Source organism: Tachysurus vachellii, chromosome 15, assembly GCF_030014155.1.
Source record: "Tachysurus vachellii isolate PV-2020 chromosome 15, HZAU_Pvac_v1, whole genome shotgun sequence".
In the NCBI taxonomy this organism is placed as follows: Eukaryota; Metazoa; Chordata; class Actinopteri; order Siluriformes; family Bagridae; genus Tachysurus; species Tachysurus vachellii.
Window position 1 is genome coordinate 12,993,144 of NC_083474.1, and position 19,155 is coordinate 13,012,298.

Consider the following 19,155-nt stretch of genomic DNA (forward strand, 5'->3'; position numbering starts at 1 on the left):
TGTGGTGCAATAGTAAGTGATATGTACTCGTGTACTTGTATTGTATTTGCACTCCATTACAATCACTATTATACACCATTCCAACCAATAAAGTTTATCAAAATAATCAAAGCTTTCAATAATATCTTAATGCATTCTAGCTATTCCTGTTTATAACAACAAAATTATTTTCCACAAACCTCCGTATTACCCTTCCTTTACTGCATATGAAACTGCTGCAGTTTTTATATTTTTAAGCTTTCACAGGTGATAAAATCACTAGTCATGGTCCACACCCTAATACCAGTATGAGAATCAGGCTAAAAATCCTGTACCTGCCCCAGCACTGGGATTACAGATCAAGAGATAGGGCGAATATGCAGCAATTATAAATAGATAAATAGATGTTCTCTGTCCATACAATATATCTGTATATGGCTCAAATGGCCAATCACAATAATGGCTGGCATTACAACACCTGAGTGCAGGTAAAATGATCCTGATGTCTTTAAAATGCATATGAAACAGACACACTCACACACAAATTGTGATCTCCCAAGTGGGCTTCATGGAATAGATACAGGATACATTAACAGACAAGATGTGTTTCACATGCCCATAATCCCAAAAGCTCACACAATGCTCTCAATGCACACACACACACACACACACACACACACACACACACACACACACACACACACATACACACAGATCTCTGACAAACTTCGCATAGTTGTCTCTGCAGATCCTCTTCAACATCTCCCAGAATCACAGTAAGTACAGTATATGACTAACTCATTTAAAATGGCACTCTGGCATTATTTTTGAGTGTTTACATTTAAACAAAATGTGAGAATCAAATGCTAGTCTAGAGCAGATTCTGTCTTCATTTCTGTTTTATGTTGAACAATTATTAATTACTTCATCAACACACTAAATAATAATAAAAATAAACAATCAACTAGTTAAATACTTCAATTCTGACTGATGTTGAATGTTCTGAATGCATACTGTAAACTGACTTGGCGGTTTATAAAAAAAATCTAGTACAAAATAAATGACAAACTAAGTGTATGCTATATGTTTATGTGATTTAGGTAATAATCTGACATGCAAGGGTTTTCACTATATCTCTATCTATGGCATCTATAGTGAACGCATGATTACTAATTTATTTTACTAAACTCTCCTGTAGTATGAAAATAATAGAGAATCATTTAACTCAAAACTCAGTTATAATGGAGGTTTGCTCGCATTTGTAATTGTAAAAAATTTAAAAGTTTAAAATATGCAGCAATACAGTAAACAGTAATTCTTGTTGTTTACGAGACAAGGTATACTTTGACCTGGTATCCATGCCAAAGCTCATTATACAAATGAGGCATAATATTTCATCTTCAAAATTAGTTTACCGAGTGCCCCAACAACTGCCCTTAGACACCAGTTCAAACTTTTTTTGAAGAATTATGACATGTTCCTTTAGGTGCTAATTGCATGACATTTTGCATGGCAATTGTGTAATATTTTCAACCATAAATGTAAATGCAAATGTTAATTGTTTGGGTGAGTCCAAAATAGTACTTTTGGTTACTTACAAGACAGGGTACGTTGTTGCTTACAGCTTAATTTCAGGTTAAAAATGACCTCTTCATCTGTAGAAAGTACCCCCAATAATGCTCCTTTATATATATATATATATATATATATATATATATATATATATATATATATATATATATATAACAGTTTAATCATATACATATTCCTCATTATTTTCAAGAATCGTTTTTTTAACAAAAGCAATCCTGGGTTTTGTTACTCTGACATACCAAAGAAAAGCTTCTTCATTGAGCTAGTTAAGGATGAAGATAGGCACAGTGGCTGTTCTGGTCCTGCTGGGAACACTGTGTCCATGTGTAAAGGCACAAGTCAGCACACCTGTAGATATTCTATGGCAAGCTGCAGGTAAGTTCCTTTTTTAAAATATGCTACTTTATCAATCAAAATTTTAGCCAGTGGATAAATGAAAGCCTGTGTTGTGGTTTTGCTCTCTCACACACAGCTAATTGGACTGGGCCTCTGCCCTGTGGAGGATGGGACTGTGACTGTGTGTTCAGTAATTCAAAAGGCTGCTGTTGTGTGGCTGTACCTGTTTTCCAGCTAGAAGAGGCAACCTTCATGCGCTTGGTGGGCCTATGGAAGGATTTGAACAGTCTCAATAACCAGATTCAGGAAATTACAGGTAACACTCACTGTTTTCCTCACCAGTTCATTCACTTAATTTGAAGTAAATATGAATGATTTTATTTGTCTAAAATATGTTCCTGTGTTTTTCCTAATCTTTGATATATATACACACCAGGGAGACGTAATGTAGCATTTGCAGCTACACTGACACCTTTTACTGGATGTGTTGGACCTTACAACAAGAACGTGTCAATGTCTTACGGGAATGTCACACTAAACCAAGGCTATGGGTATAATCCTGCATTAGGTGAGCATCCTTTCAAAAAAAAAAACATTCAAAACCCTTAGCTGAAAATTCCAAAACACAAAGTGAGCTGGTGAAACTTGTAAAAACTTTATTCAGGTGTTAATTTCCTTATTATTAGACTAACATGACTTATGATTCTCTAATTGCCTGGAATTATTTTATTTTAAAAAGCTTTCTACAGTGTAGCATTAAGTTTTAATTTAGAAACCGTTTCCATTCCAGCAGCATTTACTAAAGATGGTCTAACAGTGTGTAAAGCTGTCTGTTTTTTTTTTTCTATTTGGCTGGATTAAACAGGGACTGCAATCATCTTCCTAGTGGCTTTAATTTAAGCCTAGTAGACAGTAAAAAGCTCATTCCTTGCCCATTTGCTAATATGAGGATCAACAGAATATAATTTATACCTTAAAACCATTTATATTTAAATATATCATTGATTATTTAATTTCTTCCATGCCAATCAAATAATAAAGCCCAAACTAGATACATTTACATGAATTAATATTTACATTTACTGTATATAGGAACGTTCACAGCCCCTCGTGTTGGCCTTTACTCCTTCTCCTACACGGTTTATTCTAATGTGGGAGCAGAAGGAGAGCGCATCTACCACAAGGTACAGCTAATGAAAGACGGCCAGGTGATAGCCTCTTCCTGGGAAGACAACCGTGAGGACTCGGAGGACAGCGCAACACAGACGGTGCTCCTTAAGATGAAACAAGGCAACCAGGTTTATATGGAGCTGACGTCTGGAAGGTTTCTGTGTGCCGACACGCAGGGCTACAACTCCTTCAGTGGATACCTGGTCTATCCTATGTCTGATATTTAGAACACAAATGTAGTTGTGTACAAATGTAGTAGTTGTGTAACTCCAGTCAATAACGATAGCAACTGGAGCATTAGGTTGTCTCAGTATATGTAGAGAGCACAAATAAACCAAGACCAAATAAACCAAGCAGACATGCAAATATAGTAAATGTGATTTAAATCATAAGTTCCTTTATACAATTCTATTTCTTGTTATGTATCATAATGATTTGGTAATACATGCAATGGAATAAAATAAAGTTCATACCAAATTGTACTACAGTTTTTTTTTTTTTTTTTCATTTTAGTGATAACACATCAAAATATAAAAAAGAAAATAAGCCAGAGTAAAAAATTGTCATTATTTATTGAAATTTATTGTCATATCTAATGGAAATCCATGCCATAGGTTTTAGTGTCCATTCTGTTGGCCTTTTGCAAGTAGGAGGTCCATGTATGCACCGTCAATCAGGTCCTCCTTCTTCACACCCAAATCCTGCATCAGTTGGTGGGCAATGGCAACACCTTCGTCTGTGCTCTGGTTTTCCTTCATAACTACCTGTCTCGACACACACTGAAGTTAGCAGTCTGATATTTTACAGTACACTACCCCTTCATGCATCATAAACAGGTACCATTATTCCACTGTACCTCAAGCTCCATGAAGTCTCCTAGGCCCTCCACAGAGTCCACATGCACTCGAGTCTGACCCACCATATAAAGGTGTCTCTCCTTTTTCACCTGGCCCACCTGTCCTAAAGCATCTGAGAGTACCCTCTACACAAAAAATGAAAACATGAACCAAGAATAAAACACAGGGTGTCTCACAGGTTATGAGTCAACACAAATCAACACCAATTGGTCAAACTTAATGTTAGCATTGCCTAGCTATTCTGGTTACCTCTAACTTCCCAAACATGCTGGAAGGTGTAAACGCTACTCTAAATTGCCTTAAGTGTGAATGCTCTTTTGAATGTGTGCATGTTCATTCACATGGTGCCCTGTAAATACACCATGGACAGGCCCTTGATTCACCATGACCAGGAAAAGAAAGTCAGTGAAAGTATGAATGTATGAATGAAAGAATGAAGCTTTGATTTTCAAAGGCCATTGGGTTAAAGCATTATCATACTCTGCCTGGCCAAAAAAAAAAAAAAAAAAAAAAAATTGCTGTTTTGAAATAATTAAGCAAATAGTTAACAGCCTGTGACTGGATCATTACTGCAGTGATTAAAATAATTCAGCTGGCAACAATTCTTTCAAGTCTAAGTGATACAGCGTGTAGCTTCTTGTTTCTATGTCGTAATGGTCATGAATTCCATGAAACAGCCATGTCGTAATGAGCACTGTGGTCATGGAAAAGATGTTATTCTGGCCTGCATCAAACAATAGATAACAAATGATTACTGAAACTGATGATGGGACTGTGAAGCAATGGAAAAAGTTTATGTTGTCCAATGTGTCCGAATTTACTCAAAAGCGATGTCAGGTATGTCAGTTTAAGAATTAAGCGATATAGTACCTACCTAAGCCTCTGGAGCCAGAGTTATGATCTGGAGTTGCTTCAATTGGTTGGATCTAGGCTTAGCAACGTTATGCAGCAACAAATTAAGGTCGGCTTAATGTCAGTACCTGAATGTACTGAATGAAAAGATTATCCAATCAGTAGAATATTTCTTCCCTGATGGTAAAGGCATATTCATGGATGACAATGCCAAGATTCATCAGGCTATGAAAAAGAAGTTCAGGGAACATGAAATAATTTTCAAACATGACTTGGCCACCACGATTTTCTGATCTTTAAACTTTTTAATGAGCCCATTGGAAGTCTTTGGCATGTGTTCGAGAAAACTTTATGGAGTGATTTGATTCTCCCATAATCAAGACAAGATCTCAGCCAAAAAATGAACACAACTCTGTACATATATTATAAATGTTGTGACACTGCATAGGGCTGTCAAAACAAAGCCATGACAAAAGGTGTGACTTTTTATTTTATCCCAGGCAGTGTCTCACAATGTACATATAACATTTAAGTGTTAAATACCTCATTTAAATAAGAATACTATCCCATTTTTGGATCACAATAACCACAGCACTGATGCTGATGTGCTTACTGTCAGGCCTTGTGGATCATTTGTAGGAGTGATGGAGTAGTTGGACAGTTTGGGGCCACTCATGTCTGGTCTCTCATAGAATATCAGCTGTCCACTTCCATTCTGTGAGACCAGTAACAGGATTAATATTTTGGTTCATTCTTACACACATTACTAGTCACTTTCAGACTCACTAAGAAATTCCTTAGCTTCAGGCGACCCTCCTTTGACACGTGGAAAAACGTGTCATGTTGGCGTATGACGGTCCCGTCCGAGCCGCTCAGCTCGCGCGCGCGCTTGGACACGTGGTCGAGGTCACGCAGCCACGCCTTTATTTCTACATTTGACGGCATCTCTGAAAAAATATTGTTAATAAGCATGTTAATAAAACTGACTTAGCAGAATTTATTCTATACAAAAATACTGTTAACTGCTTTGTTGGCACTTACTGACTGCTGTAGTGAACTGAAATGTAAATACACACAAAATAGATTATAATAACAGTTACTTCACATAGATAAACACCCTCAAGTTCACATCACCGCATGCTGGGATTCCCGCTAATTATTTTTTAAGCGTGAAAAGGGAAGCATGAAACCGCTTTCTTACTTTTCATAATAAAAGTCCCAAAGTCTGACTCACTCAGTTGAACTAAGTTGAAGTTTAATGTTTATTGGCAAATTTTTTTGGGGGATAGATATAGATATATAGTATCATAAATTTTAAGTTAATCTTTTTAAAATTAATTTTAAACTTTAAACGATTATATTCATTTATTTATTTTATCCTTATTTATTTATTTATTTATTTATTTATTTATTTATTTATTTATTTATTTATTTATTATTATTGTTATTATTATTATTATTATTATTATTATTATTATTATTATTATTATTATTATTATTATTATATATTTATTTCCTCTTCTCTCTCTTCTGTTTCCATACTTCTGTAAAGCTGCGTTGAGACAGTAGAAAATTGTTAAAAGCGCTACACAAATAAACTGAATGAAATGAACAGAATTTTTTCACGCTTCGTTATTTATTAGCTAAATATTAGGGATCTGTGTGTGTGTGTGTGTGTGTGTGTGTGTGTGTGTGTGCGTGTGCGTGTGCGCGTTCGTGTGTGTGTGTGTGTGTGTGTGTGTGTGTGTGTGTGCGTGTGCGTGTGCGCGTTCGTGTGTGTGTGTGTGTGTGTGTGTGTGTGTGGTAAGAAACATTAGCCTGATATTCCAGCCAAGTGTATGCACAGTCCATATAATTAGGTTTATTGTTGAGACCTTTTTCAGACTAGAGGTTGGTCTGACCATTTTCAGACAAAAAAGGTTATTTAGAACAAAGAAAAAATGGAAAAAATAATCCTGTCAGGCTGTTATATAAGCCTGAAGTGGCTCATAATAAATGTCAATATAAAGTAAATATAAAGTATTTTTCATGAGGAATCAACATTTAAAAAAAAATTTAAATTAAAAAAAAAAAATTCAGCCCATGTGCAAATGCATTTACAGCCCATATGCAAAAGTAACAAAACCAAACTTTTATCCCATGTTGGCCTTGGAAAGTCATGCTAGCTGGGAAGGTGATCTTAAATGTGATCTTTTTTCCAGTTTCCTGTGCATCCATGTATCACAACTGAGTTCATGCTACTTCCTATTTATATTATATATTAGTTTTGGTGTTATTTGAAATGCTTTTAATTCTGTAATAGCCCTGGCCTTCTGGGTCCAGCAGTCCCTAATTATGGAAAATAAAAGTGCTGCTTGTAAGTCAAGAAAAAAAAAAACATGCCCAATCTTTCCTTTCTGAAGAACAATACTTCAGACTAGATTAGGCACGAGATAAGTGAGATATTAGATTTTTGAGAAACAAATACTCTGCAGGGGTTACACATCCGGTTTTAGTGTTTTCATCAGCTTGTAATGATCTGGATTCTATAACTTTTTAATGTAATGTGAGTATAGGTGTGTGTGTGTGTGTGTGTGTGTGTGTGTGTGTGTGTGTGTGTGTGTGTGTGTGTGTGTGTATGTGTGTGTGTGTGTAGAGCTGAGAGACTCCTCCTTAACAGCAAACAGGATGAAACACTCCCCCGGAATCTATCCTCATAATTTTTCACTGCCTAAGAGCTAATCTTTTTTGAGGAGAAGGGTTATAGTGAGTGCCACATCCTGTGCTTCCACTCTCTGAAAGTGTAGTCCATTCCCTATTAAAAATACACTCGTGGAGGAAACATCCTAAGGTGAGGAACAGAGCAGAGGGGAAGAGAAAGTGCAGTCAGCAACAGGTAAGCAATGAGCAAGTGAAACCGTGGCCAAATAATAGATCAAATGTAAATATTGTGGGAAAATATTTGGCTGTCATGTAACTAAAGCTATCAAAACGGCAGCTATCTGTTTACAGACTGGTTTACATTGACTCTGTACTTGTGAGGGCAATGAGTGCAATTTGATTTGTGTACTGTGGTGAGAACTCTCTGAATTAACACAGGTTCCTGCACGACCCACATCCCACAGCCAAATGAGAAGAATGTAGTGACACTAATAGTTTATTATGCAATTGGCAGACCATCTTCATTATATTGGTATCAAGACTTACTGTACTGAAATAGTTTAACAGCTTTACAGTACTTTAGTGACCGTTCACTGTGAGACATTTCAAGATCTAAACTTAGTAAAGAAAGTTCATCTGCCGCCTTAAAAACATAAGCACACTCAACTTGAAGATCATCTTTGTTTCAACTTACAGGTAGTCAATATGATGGATTACTTTAGGTTTCTTCTTTCAAAACTTACAAACCTTGTTCAATATCCAAAACTTGTCATGACCAGTTGAGTTAAAGAGACTAAGTTCACCTAAGTTCCTCAGGCTTCATCAAGCTACCATGTTTAATAGTGTTGCAATTTACACTTAATATAGCACACTGTAATTGCATAGTCATTCGCTGCTAAAATATATTGTAGCTTTTTCAGTAATTGTCTAACTAAAAGCAAAATTTGTCAGGATATAAGACAGACCATGTTGATGTTAATGTTTGAGGGACATTTAATATAAAATAAATAAAATTGAATAGAAAATAACATACAACAATTATATCTGTCGACATATAAATCCTCACAGTGATGACCAAAATTATGGATCTCTACTACATAATATTACACATGTAAAATCTAATATGGTGATGTAGAACCCAGATTTATTTTTTCATGTTCATTTGTTCATTCATTGGCTTTTCAGTGGTACATTTTATTTCCTCTTCTGTGCTCAGAGGTTGTGAATTTTGTTGATATTTCTACTAGCTTGCATTGTGTGTTACAAGATATATTTTGATCAGTGTCAAAACACTGGCACAGATGGTGAGTCAGAGAGCTTTTAGTGTGTTACACAGTCCCAGGAGAAAGAAAGACAGCAAGTGGCTCACATCTTTGGACTTGGCACGTGGTTTGTGTGTTTTGTCTTCATGTTTCCTCTGAATGGGGAATTGTTTGCTCATTGTTTCCTTTGGGGATCTGCTTACATTTGTTATGCCAAGTACCATTGCTAATTAGGTTTATTTTATCTAAGCTGTTGACTCAACCCTACTGTAATAAATCAAACTTATCTGTTGGTTAATATTTTCAATCCCATGAACCTTCTGTGGTTACTATGTGATGATGGATTAAACACTTACTTCTAACATGCAGGCCATTTTGGCATGTTTTTTAGTGAGATTATATGGTTGGAGGATAAGTGAAGAAGAGGAGTGCTGGCTAATGCTGGAGGGATATACTGTAATGAAGCAGAAGGGTGAAGTGGAAGACAGCACAACTCTGATCACCCTGTCAGAGCTCCCTGAACATAACTACGGAAGCATGGACATGGGTGGAGTAAGTGTGTGTGTGTGTGTTTGAGAAACAGAGAGTAGGAAAAATGGATCTGTTAGTTCCCCTGATTTGTAAGTGCATTCTGAGCTTTTTTTAAATAATAAGTGATTAGTTTGCATGTGGCTTTACAGAGGCTCAGCACTGTCAAAAAAAATCTATGCTTTAAAAATTTTAATCTCTCCTGTTGCTTTGCATACTTGCTAGCACATGACATAATACCTTTATTGTGTACCCTTGTATTATATTCAGTGTACTTTGGCTAAACAAGTGGTTGAATGAAGTGTCTAGTTTGGTCTGCTGTATATCTAAGTAGTAACGTATGACATATGGATCCTCCACAGTCACCTCAAAAGGATAGGAATGTGTTTAGTGATGGAGTCACCTGCGTTGGTAAGTCTGCATTTGATGTTTTTCAATAGTACAGTATGTTTGTATGTGGAAAATAAATGTTACTAAATGTTCTTAATTCCAGTCCATTAGTCAAGTATCGGGGGGCACGGTGGCTTAGTGGTTAGCACGTTCGCCTCACACCTCCAGGGTTGGGGGTTCGATTCCCGCCTCCACCTTGTGTGTGTGGAGTTTGCATGTTCTCCCCGTGCCTCAGGGGTTTCCTCCGGGTACTCCGGTTTCCTCCCCCGGTCCAAAGACATGCATGGTAGGTTGATTGGCATCTCTGGAAAATTGTCCGTAGTTTGTGATTGCGTGAGTGAATGAGAGTGTGTGTGTGCCCTGCGATGGGTTGGCACTCCGTCCAGGGTGTATCCTGCCTTGATGCCTGATGACGCCTGAGATAGGCAAACTCCACACACACAAGGCGGAGGTGGGAATCAAACCCCCAACCCTGGAGGTGTGAGGCGAACGTGCTAACCACTAAGCCACCGTGCCCCCCCCAAATCTAATATATGGCAAACATATTTACCATATGTGGTAACCCATATATGGGTTTTGAATTAGCGCTGTTATGCTGTAATGCACAATGATTCAGTTTTGTTACATGGTATGAGCATAACACAGTGTATATACAGTATTCATAATAATCATTCTTCTGAAATATTAACAGATTTCGTGCTGGTATGGGAAGAGCCTATGTCTCAAGAAAAGCCTGATGAACCAGAAGATAAATCATCCAGCACTACCAATGTTATCCACAGGAAGTGGAGGACGGAGTTCCTTTCCAGGTTGCAAACTGCTGGTCTGCATCAGGAGATGGTCAGTATTGCGTATCATGGTCAGTTTCAACTTGTTATTATTAGTCATGCTATGTAGCACACATGAGTGCAGATAAGCACTCCAAAACATGCTAGATAGCTGCTGTATACATATATAGTATATTTCTGAAGAAATAAACTTGTTTATATATTTAGTGAGAATGCTTAATTTAGTACTGCAGCTGATATTTCATTATTATTTTAAATGGTCATTTCATTATTATGAATAACAATAACTGTTTTGTCAAATAAAAATATCTAAAACACGGTGCTCTCTTTATATTTGATACTTTATTATTAACGTTTTATTTAAATGTGTCTGTTGTTAGAAAGAGGTTGTGCAGGGCAAGACAAAGACAACATACGTACTTTTGAGTGCCCCCTGGAACGTGCTATGCTATTATGCAGAGGAGATCAGCCTCCGGGTTCCATTACAGGTGAATCAAGAGGAACACACATGGAGAATACAATTTACAGAAACTTTACAGAAAATCTGTTTGACGTGCGTCAATTTTTCAAGGCTTTTCAGTAGATTTGGCATGTGGTTATGGGGACGTGGGTGCCTTGTGGTTAAGGTGTTGGACTACCAATTGGAAGTTTTTGAGTTCAAATCCCAGGTTCACCAGGCTGCCACAGCTGGGCCCCTGAGCAAGGCCCTTAACCCTAAATTGCTCAGTTGTATAAAATGAGATAAAATGTAAGTCACTCTGGAAAAGGGCTTTTTACAAATGCTGTAAATTTAATCGAATGGTTATGGGGATTTGTGCTCATTTAAGCAGAGGTGCATTAGTACTTCAGGTACTGATCTGAAGGTGGTGTTGATGGGGTTGAGGTCATTGCTCTGTGCAGGCGACTCAAGTTCTCCAATAAAAATATCGGCAAACCATCATGGACCTTATTTTGTGCATGGGGCATTTCATGCAAGACCAGGTTTGTGCTAGACCCCAAAGGGAAAATGTAATGCTACAGCATACAAAGACACACATAATGGTGCAGTTATACTTTGTAAAACATTTGGGAAGAACCACATATTTCACATAGTTTTGACCATATAGTTTATATTCATTACATGTGTCTAAGGGTGTTATTTCTGTCTGATGGATCTGCTCTACAGGTTGAGACATCACAAGAATCCAACTGGTCAGAAAATCTCCTCAGAAAGGTACACATCCCTGATATCTTAGCTCAGCATGTACCCAACCCTCCACCAGTCTACTACACCTGTCAGTTCCGTTCAAACAAGCTGGAGAGGTAGAGTATCACCCCGCCATTTTCTGATCTTTAGTGCCAGCCAAATGATTTTTGGTTGTCTTTTTAACTATAATGAAAAATCATCTGATCATGCTGGAAGCTGGAAGCAGGAATGTAAAGGTAGAGTTTAAATATATTCTGGGTCTGTGTTGACACAAAGGAGTGTTTACACAGAGTTTGCTTTTGACACCACATCCTTAAAGTCAAACAGACACACACACACACACACACACACACACACACACACACACACACACACACACACACACACATACACACACATTTTACTTGATTTGCTTATTTAGCTATACATATGTCCATATTTTCCTTGCAGGTTTCTTGGTCATGACAACAAGGACGTGTTCTTCAAGATGACTCAGAGACATCAAATTGTAAGATTGATTACTTGAAAGGATTAACAATAACCAGATAGGCTAGCAAATTTAATCAGTTGCCTGACTGAAATTTCTATTACAGTTAGTGCTTAAATTTTAAAGAATCTCATGCTACCTTCAAACCTCCTGAAGAGTCTTTATGGCAAACCATTTCTGGATTTAAGGCTATTATGCAAAGGAGTGTTGTAGCTGCAATATTTGACAAAAGGAGCCTGTTGTATATGTAACTGTAAATGCTAAAACATACTGTCATTTCCTTAAATAATTAGAAAAACAATTATTGGCAAATTGCTAATGTCTTTTTGTGTGTGTGTGTGTGTGTGTGGAATACATCACACCATCACACATCCCCTTAATTTCCCTACAACAGTACATTTCCTTACTGATCACCTAGCATTTGTACATGAAGAAAATCTTCCCAATACTGAGTAACATCACTACTACTAATGTGACATACTGGTGATTTCCTTTATTCTTGACATACAGCTGTATGAGATATTAGCAAGGACACAGTTTGGAGCATTAAAGAGGGGAGAGGTTGGGATAGCCAGGCTGGTCAGTGAGAATGTGTTCACTGCCGCATATCCCTTACATGAGGTGAGTCTCTTTTACATGCAAATGTAATATTGCCATGAGCTCTCTCTCTCTCTCTCTCTCTCTCTCTCTCTCTCTCTCTCTCTCTCTCTCTCTCGCTTTCGATGTGTAACTATATATATGAGGCATCTTGTATTTGTGTTCAGTGCAAATAATATTGTTGTTTGTGGATTTACATACTAACCATTACACTCATTTTGTTACTCTTTCTGTTAAGGGGCATTATAAGATGCCTAACAGTTCACTTAACACAGACTCTATGAACATGAGACAGATCTTATATGAGTATTGGGCACGTTGGGGCTGCTGGAAGAAGTACCAGCCTCTGGACCACATCCGAGAATATTTTGGCGAGAAAGTTGCACTCTACTTTGCCTGGTTAGGTATGTGGTATGAAGATAAATGCAAATGTAAACACACCAAAAATAAAACCTAAACAAAAGATATACCAGTGTACAGTACTGTGCAGTAAGTGCTTGTAATTTGCTTTAATGAGAAAAAGATTAGGCGCTTTGTAAAGGGTGTGTTTCTTATCAAAATGTATATAGTGCTTGACATGATTTACCCCACCCAAATCTTACAGTTGGTAACTTTAAACATCCTCTCTCTCTCTCTCTCTCTCTCTCTCTCTCTCTCTCTCTCTCTCTCTCTCTCTCTCTCTCTCTCTCTCTCTCTCTCTCTCTCTCTCTCTCTAGGATTTTATACAGGGTGGTTACTTCCTGCTGCAGTTGTAGGCTTCCTCGTGTCTTTGTTTGGAATCTGGCTTATGGTTACTGATGTCCCAGCGTGAGTGATATTTATATCACTAGACTATTAGCAGAGTATTCTTATCCTTATGACTTTCTGACCTATTATATGTTTCCATTAGGCATGAGATCTGCAACAATGGTGACAGTATTGTCATGTGTCCAATCTGTAACATCTGCAGCTACTGGAACCTTTCCAGCATCTGCTACACTTATAAAGTGAGTTATGGTGTCTATGTGAATGGTATTGTGTCAGTTAGTGTACTGTATATAATCAAATATTTTGCATTATTTTGCCACAGGCAGGATTATTATTTGACAATGGTGGAACAGTGTTCTTCAGTATCTTCATGTCCCTCTGGGCAGTTACCTTCCTGGAGTATTGGAAGCGTAGCTGCTCTGTCCTATCCCACAGGTGGGACTGCTCTGAGTTTGAGGAGACGGAGGTAAGGAGACTCTTGATAGGCATGTAGACTGTTCCACATTGGAAAGAGGGAGAAAAAATATCCATATTATCTTAATCTTAATAATTGATATTGGAGCTCATCTGTATTTGTGTTTAAGAGACACAGAATATAAATTAAATTATGTTATATAAATATAATATGAGGTACCTGTAAACATTCTACTAATCAGCAAAAACATGTCTTCACCAATTAACGGAGCAGTAAGTAACCTTAAGGCTTTTCAGCATTAACATTAGCATCCCTCTCCTCCGCCTGCCTTCCACAATTCTGGTAAAAATGTGTATGCCTAAATAGAAAAAATGAAAAAACTTGCCTCTCAAAGCATCTTAAACTAACCCAGAAAATTTTTAAATGCAAGCTTGAAATGATCCAACAAGCCACATAAATTGCAAGTCAATATTGCAGATTACACATTCTCTAAGGAATCTTTAAAATCTTATGATTTTATAGAGCTAGAAACACCTTCATATCGCATACTGCACCTTTAAATTAGGTTGTAACAAGTACTGGCCTTAGAGGAGATTAACATGTAAAGCAGCTCTTAGTCAAATATACTACATCCATCTTTCATACTGCAGTGTGTCACATGACTTCTAATTATCATTTTCTAATTCCACATGCTGTAGCTTTTTTATAGCTACATCCTCATATCGTCTTTTTAATCTTAGGAAAGGCCAAGGCCAGAGTTCACTGCCATGGCACCAATGACGGTCCGTAACCCTATAACAGGGGCTGAGGAGCCTCATTTCCCAGAGATTAGCCGTTTTCGGCGTGTAGTGACTGGAAACATGGTCATCATTCTGATGGTAAAGTAACATGACAGAAAAGTGATCTTTGTGTTACAAAGCGTTTCATCTGGTATTTTGATACTAAGCTTGATCTCTGCAGATTGTTGTAGTTTTGATGTTCTTGATAGCAATTATTCTCTACCGGACCATCCTGAGCATCATCATCTACAATTCTAAGAATGAATTTTTCATATTCTCTGTAAGTACATATTGGCTTTTATTTTTCTATTTACTGTTACTTTTTTATTTACTTGTGAATGCCATCATTTTTATTATTTAAAATGTCTGAATAGTATTATTATTAGTGGTAGTAGTATCTTTTTAATCTATGTAGCAATGCAGTGTTTTTTGTGTTTTTTATCAAAGGCTGTACAGCGGCTCAGTGACAAACAAACAGGGTATTGGAGAAATATGTTTTATTGTTTTGTTCCAATGCTGTTCTTTTTGTTTATACTACAGGCTGGAAGGATAGCAAGTCTCACCGGCTCAGTGCTAAATCTGGTGGTGATTATGTTACTGTCTAAAGTCTACACGCGTCTCGCCAAAGTCCTGACCCAATGGGGTGAGCGTGCAAGTAATGAAGTTTCATCTGTCTTCGTTATGATAATACAAAGCTCATGATTTATTATTTTACCCTCAACAGAAATGCACCGTACTCAGACCAAATATGAAGATGCTTTTATTCTCAAAGTGTTCATTTTCCAGTTTGTGAACTTCTACTCTTCTCCTATGTACATTGCATTTTTTAAGGGCAGGTGAGTGTACAGCAAACACTGTTTACTTTTTGTGACAATAAACAGATGCATTAAATGTGCTGTACTTTTTAAAAGGTTTGTTGGCTATCCTGGAAACTATAATACACTTTTTGGAATTCGAAATGAAGATGTGAGTTTAAACTGCATTTATGTTGATACTATGGCACCATGATTTATGAATATTATAGGCATTACACAAGAAACTTTGAGTTGCTGTCTCAGTGATCTTACTGCTTCATTTTTTTTCATCCAGTGTGGTGCTTCGGGATGTCTTATTGAACTTGCTCAAGAGCTGTTGGTCATCATGGTTGGCAAACAAGTCATCAACAATGTTCAAGAATTTGTTCTCCCGTAAGTCCCCATTTCTCCACAAGAAAAGGTCTGAGGTTTCAGAATTTTTCCTTCAAATACTTTAAAACGGGTCTCCACTCTTGACCCCCACAGTAAGTTTAAGGTGTGGTGGCACAAGCGGAAACTTCACCCAGCTCATAGTGAAAAGGGAGCCAATGAGGATGACGGTCTTGCACCCTGGGAAACAGATTATAGACTGTTGTTGTGCGAGGGCCTTTTTGATGAATATCTGGAAATGGGTGAGCTATTAAATTTGACATCATTCCCAAACTAATTTTTCCCAAAGCTTCTATATGTTAAAAGTTAACATTATGTTAACTAAACGTTCAAAAAAGTGTTAATTAAATGTTATATGAGCAAACATTTTTATCTATATGTACTGCTTGAGCATTTGCATAAGTGGAATTAAAGTCTGCTTTCTAATTTGAATGATCCATGTTTACAGGCTTTAAAGCAGGATAAATTTAGATAAATCACATCATAAGTAAATAATGACTAGGTCTGCTTTTATAAGGAAATAGTTATAACGAAATATCAGTGCTATAGGTATGTGATGCAGTCTGATGCAAAGCTGAATCCCTGTTATTAATCATTAATTCATTATTAAATAAAACTATTAAATAAGACTCCAAAACCAAAAGTGAATATGCAACTTGTCAAATTACTGAGAAACCTGAAAGTGAAACATCCTCATTACACTCCTTTGGTAAAAAAAACAAACTTGTTTTACAAAGCATTGACATCTGACACTCAACATTTCTATAAAAATGTTAGATAAACATCTCTGTACAGAAAAGTTCACGATGTCAATGAATATATATAGTATATATAATCCCCTCTGAAAGTATTGGAACGGTAAGGCCAGTTCTTTCGTTTTTGCTACACACTGAAGACATTTGGGTTTGAGATACAAAAAAAAAAGATGTTAATTAATTCCTGTTTGCAGTCCTGCAGTTTGGTTTCATTACAATCTTTGTGGCGGCTTGTCCCTTGGCACCATTCTTTGCCCTGGTGAATAACTGGGTAGAGGTACGTCTAGATGCACAGAAATTTGTGTGTGAGTACCGCAGGCCTGTGGCTCAGCGGGCGCAGGACATCGGAATATGGTTTACAATCCTCGAGATCATCACCTATCTGGCTGTGATTAGCAATGTGAGCATTCCTGTCACAATTATAATGTACTTGATAACACAGATTCACTCCATTTTGTTGTTTCTTGTATGAATCATTATTAAAACATCCTTTGAAGATTTGTGAAAGTTTTTTAAAATAATCTTTTAGTGTAAACATAATCAGCAGAGCCACTAATGAGAACTTAATGTGTTTTTGTTTGTTTTATTGGGCTGTGTCTAACTTCCTGTTCCTTTCCTAGGCTTTCCTGATTGCTTTCACATCTGATTTCCTGCCACGTCTCTACTATCGCTACACCACTGAGGGCACTTTGAAAGGCTACGTCGATTTCACGCTCTCTTTTGCACCTAAAAACTTCACAGAAACTGATATGCAGTGCAGGTAGACAGATTCTTCCACTAAAGTTGACAGTTGTAGTGTGTTGATTTGATAACAATTAGAGGAAGTTTGCATAACTGTTTATGCTATTAAAAAAAATCTTCATTTCCAATGAACACAGAAATACTTATGTGTAAAATTCTTTGTACAATTAAGAAAAAAGGCTAATAGTAATCTGAGGTTGTAATATGTATCCTTAGATATCGGGGATTCAGAGACGAAAGGGGACATCACACTCCTGAGTACTATAATCTGCTGGCTATTCGACTAGGTTTCGTCATTATATTTGAGGTTAAGACAATATGCATTGTTATTATTATTATTAACAATTTAAATGCATGGCATTTGTATTTAAAATATTTCTCTCTTAACATTTGTTTCAGCATGTGGTCTTCTTAATTGGTCGTATGATTGACTGGATGGTTCCTGATGTTCCTGAGGAGGTGGAGATAAAGATTAAGAGAGAGCGCTACATGGCTAAAGAAGCTCTGGCTGAGAATCAGGTGAACTTGACTCGGTTGATAATATATTTTTTAAATACTTATGTTTTATCAGTAAATAGTGTAATCTTTGCTCTTGTCTGTCAATATGAAGGCCTTAGAAGCAGTTGTAGAAAGCTCTGGATTACGAAGCAGAGTTAAATCAGAGAGATCCACAGCCTCGCCTCGTGACACTGTCTCCCCTCTGCCACATGTGACTGCTAAGGACACTTCGAAGGATGTTTGACATTTATCCAGGGCATGGATGAGTGGACATGTTGTGTTCATAAGACTAAAGGAAACACACATAGGGTCTGGATGTTCTAACTTATTTAAATCAATCAAAAAAATAAAATAAATAAAAATCAGAGTAAAATCTTAAATTGGTTTCACACATGTATTCAAGTCCACTGAGCACTGACCAGTTCTGTTGCTTGCTTTGATTTTTGATCGTGTAAGGGCAGTTGCACAACTTAGAAATGTCTTGTTTGATCATTGTGACACTCCCAGTTTGAGAACTCAATAATACAGTGCAATTGTACAATCTCAGTCAAGGCAATCCAGTGGTTACAATATCTTATATTTTACACAACTCAATATTCAGTGAAATCACACTGTATTATTATCCATCCAATAAACTGAATAAATATTTTTTTTTTTTCAAAACCATTCATTGTGTTATGAAATCTATGTACAATATGTTCCCATTTGATCATTTGCATACAGCAGGGATGTAACACAATGCCATTACCTGTATCTGCTTCGTACTATGTCTGTTTCCATATTCACATTTAAACCATAAGCGGCTGTGGTCTGTACAACTTTTATTATTTTATATATATGTGTATAGGGTTAAAATAATAATAATAATAATAATAATAATAATAATAATAATAATAATAATAATAATAATAATAACAACAACAACAACAACAATAATATATATATATATATATATATATATATATATATATATATATATATATATATATATATATATATATATATATATAAAATACAAAAATTATAAAAAAAAAAAACAGATTATTTTTTATATTCCAGATTTGTTTCACATGTTAAAACTTCTTCACCGATATAGAATCTATTATAAAACTGGAACTCAGTGCTTCTGTGAGTCAAACTGGGGTCCATTAAGCATTTCAATATAACGCCTGGATGATTTTCTGAGATGTTATAGAATGATCATTTAAGGGCAATTAAAATGTCCAATGAAAGCACAAATGTTACAAGGATAAAGTATTTTAAACGTTATTTTAATTATAAAATTAATTATTTATAGAATTATTATAATAGAATTATGGCCAAATGTTTGTGGACACCTGACCATCATACCTATATGTGATCCTTCTCCAA

The 19,155-nt window shown here is 36.5% G+C and overlaps 2 protein-coding genes across 3 annotated transcripts; both read left to right on the plus strand.

Annotated features, from left to right (window-relative positions):
- The first annotated feature begins 1,844 nt into the window (after window positions 1-1,844).
- Window positions 1,845-3,305, plus strand: cbln18 (cerebellin 18). Its single transcript, XM_060888934.1, has 4 exons — window positions 1,845-1,947; window positions 2,045-2,224; window positions 2,345-2,476; window positions 3,001-3,305. The coding sequence occupies exons 1-4, from the start codon at window positions 1,845-1,847 to the stop codon at window positions 3,303-3,305; spliced, it is 720 nt and encodes a 239-aa protein (XP_060744917.1).
- Window positions 3,306-7,494: 4,189 nt separating this feature from the next.
- On the plus strand, window positions 7,495-18,597 carry ano7 (anoctamin 7). 2 transcript variants are annotated; one of them, XM_060888475.1, is made up of 24 exons: window positions 7,495-7,662; window positions 9,081-9,241; window positions 9,580-9,628; window positions 10,299-10,447; window positions 10,776-10,883; window positions 11,561-11,697; window positions 12,032-12,089; window positions 12,579-12,689; window positions 12,904-13,069; window positions 13,382-13,472; window positions 13,555-13,651; window positions 13,735-13,878; window positions 14,568-14,705; window positions 14,788-14,886; window positions 15,147-15,249; window positions 15,331-15,442; window positions 15,518-15,572; window positions 15,696-15,793; window positions 15,887-16,032; window positions 16,740-16,945; window positions 17,166-17,305; window positions 17,503-17,593; window positions 17,686-17,805; window positions 17,897-18,597. In XM_060888475.1, exons 2-24 carry the CDS (start codon window positions 9,128-9,130, stop codon window positions 18,026-18,028), a joined length of 2,664 nt encoding a protein of 887 aa, XP_060744458.1. In that variant the 5' UTR covers window positions 7,495-7,662; window positions 9,081-9,127; the 3' UTR covers window positions 18,029-18,597. The 2 variants fall into 2 exon arrangements, with proteins under 2 accessions (XP_060744458.1, XP_060744459.1); XM_060888476.1 differs by having other exon boundaries at window positions 9,085-9,241.
- The last annotated feature ends 558 nt before the right edge of the window (window positions 18,598-19,155 follow it).

Excerpts from the sequence above, each read along its gene's own strand:
- cbln18 (XM_060888934.1), top strand. The coding sequence starts at position 1,845 with ATGAAGATAGGCACAGTGGCTGTTCTGGTCCTGCTGGGAACACTGTGT. Across the intron at positions 1,948-2,044 it reads TATTCTATGGCAAGCTGCAG|CTAATTGGACTGGGCCTCTG; the intron begins GTAAGTTCCTTT and ends TCTCACACACAG. Across the intron at positions 2,225-2,344 it reads CCAGATTCAGGAAATTACAG|GGAGACGTAATGTAGCATTT; the intron begins GTAACACTCACT and ends TATACACACCAG.
- ano7 (XM_060888475.1), top strand. The coding sequence starts at position 9,128 with ATGCTGGAGGGATATACTGTAATGAAGCAGAAGGGTGAAGTGGAAGAC. Across the intron at positions 13,473-13,554 it reads ATGGTTACTGATGTCCCAGC|GCATGAGATCTGCAACAATG; the intron begins GTGAGTGATATT and ends TGTTTCCATTAG. Across the intron at positions 16,946-17,165 it reads ATCTGGCTGTGATTAGCAAT|GCTTTCCTGATTGCTTTCAC; the intron begins GTGAGCATTCCT and ends TTCCTTTCCTAG.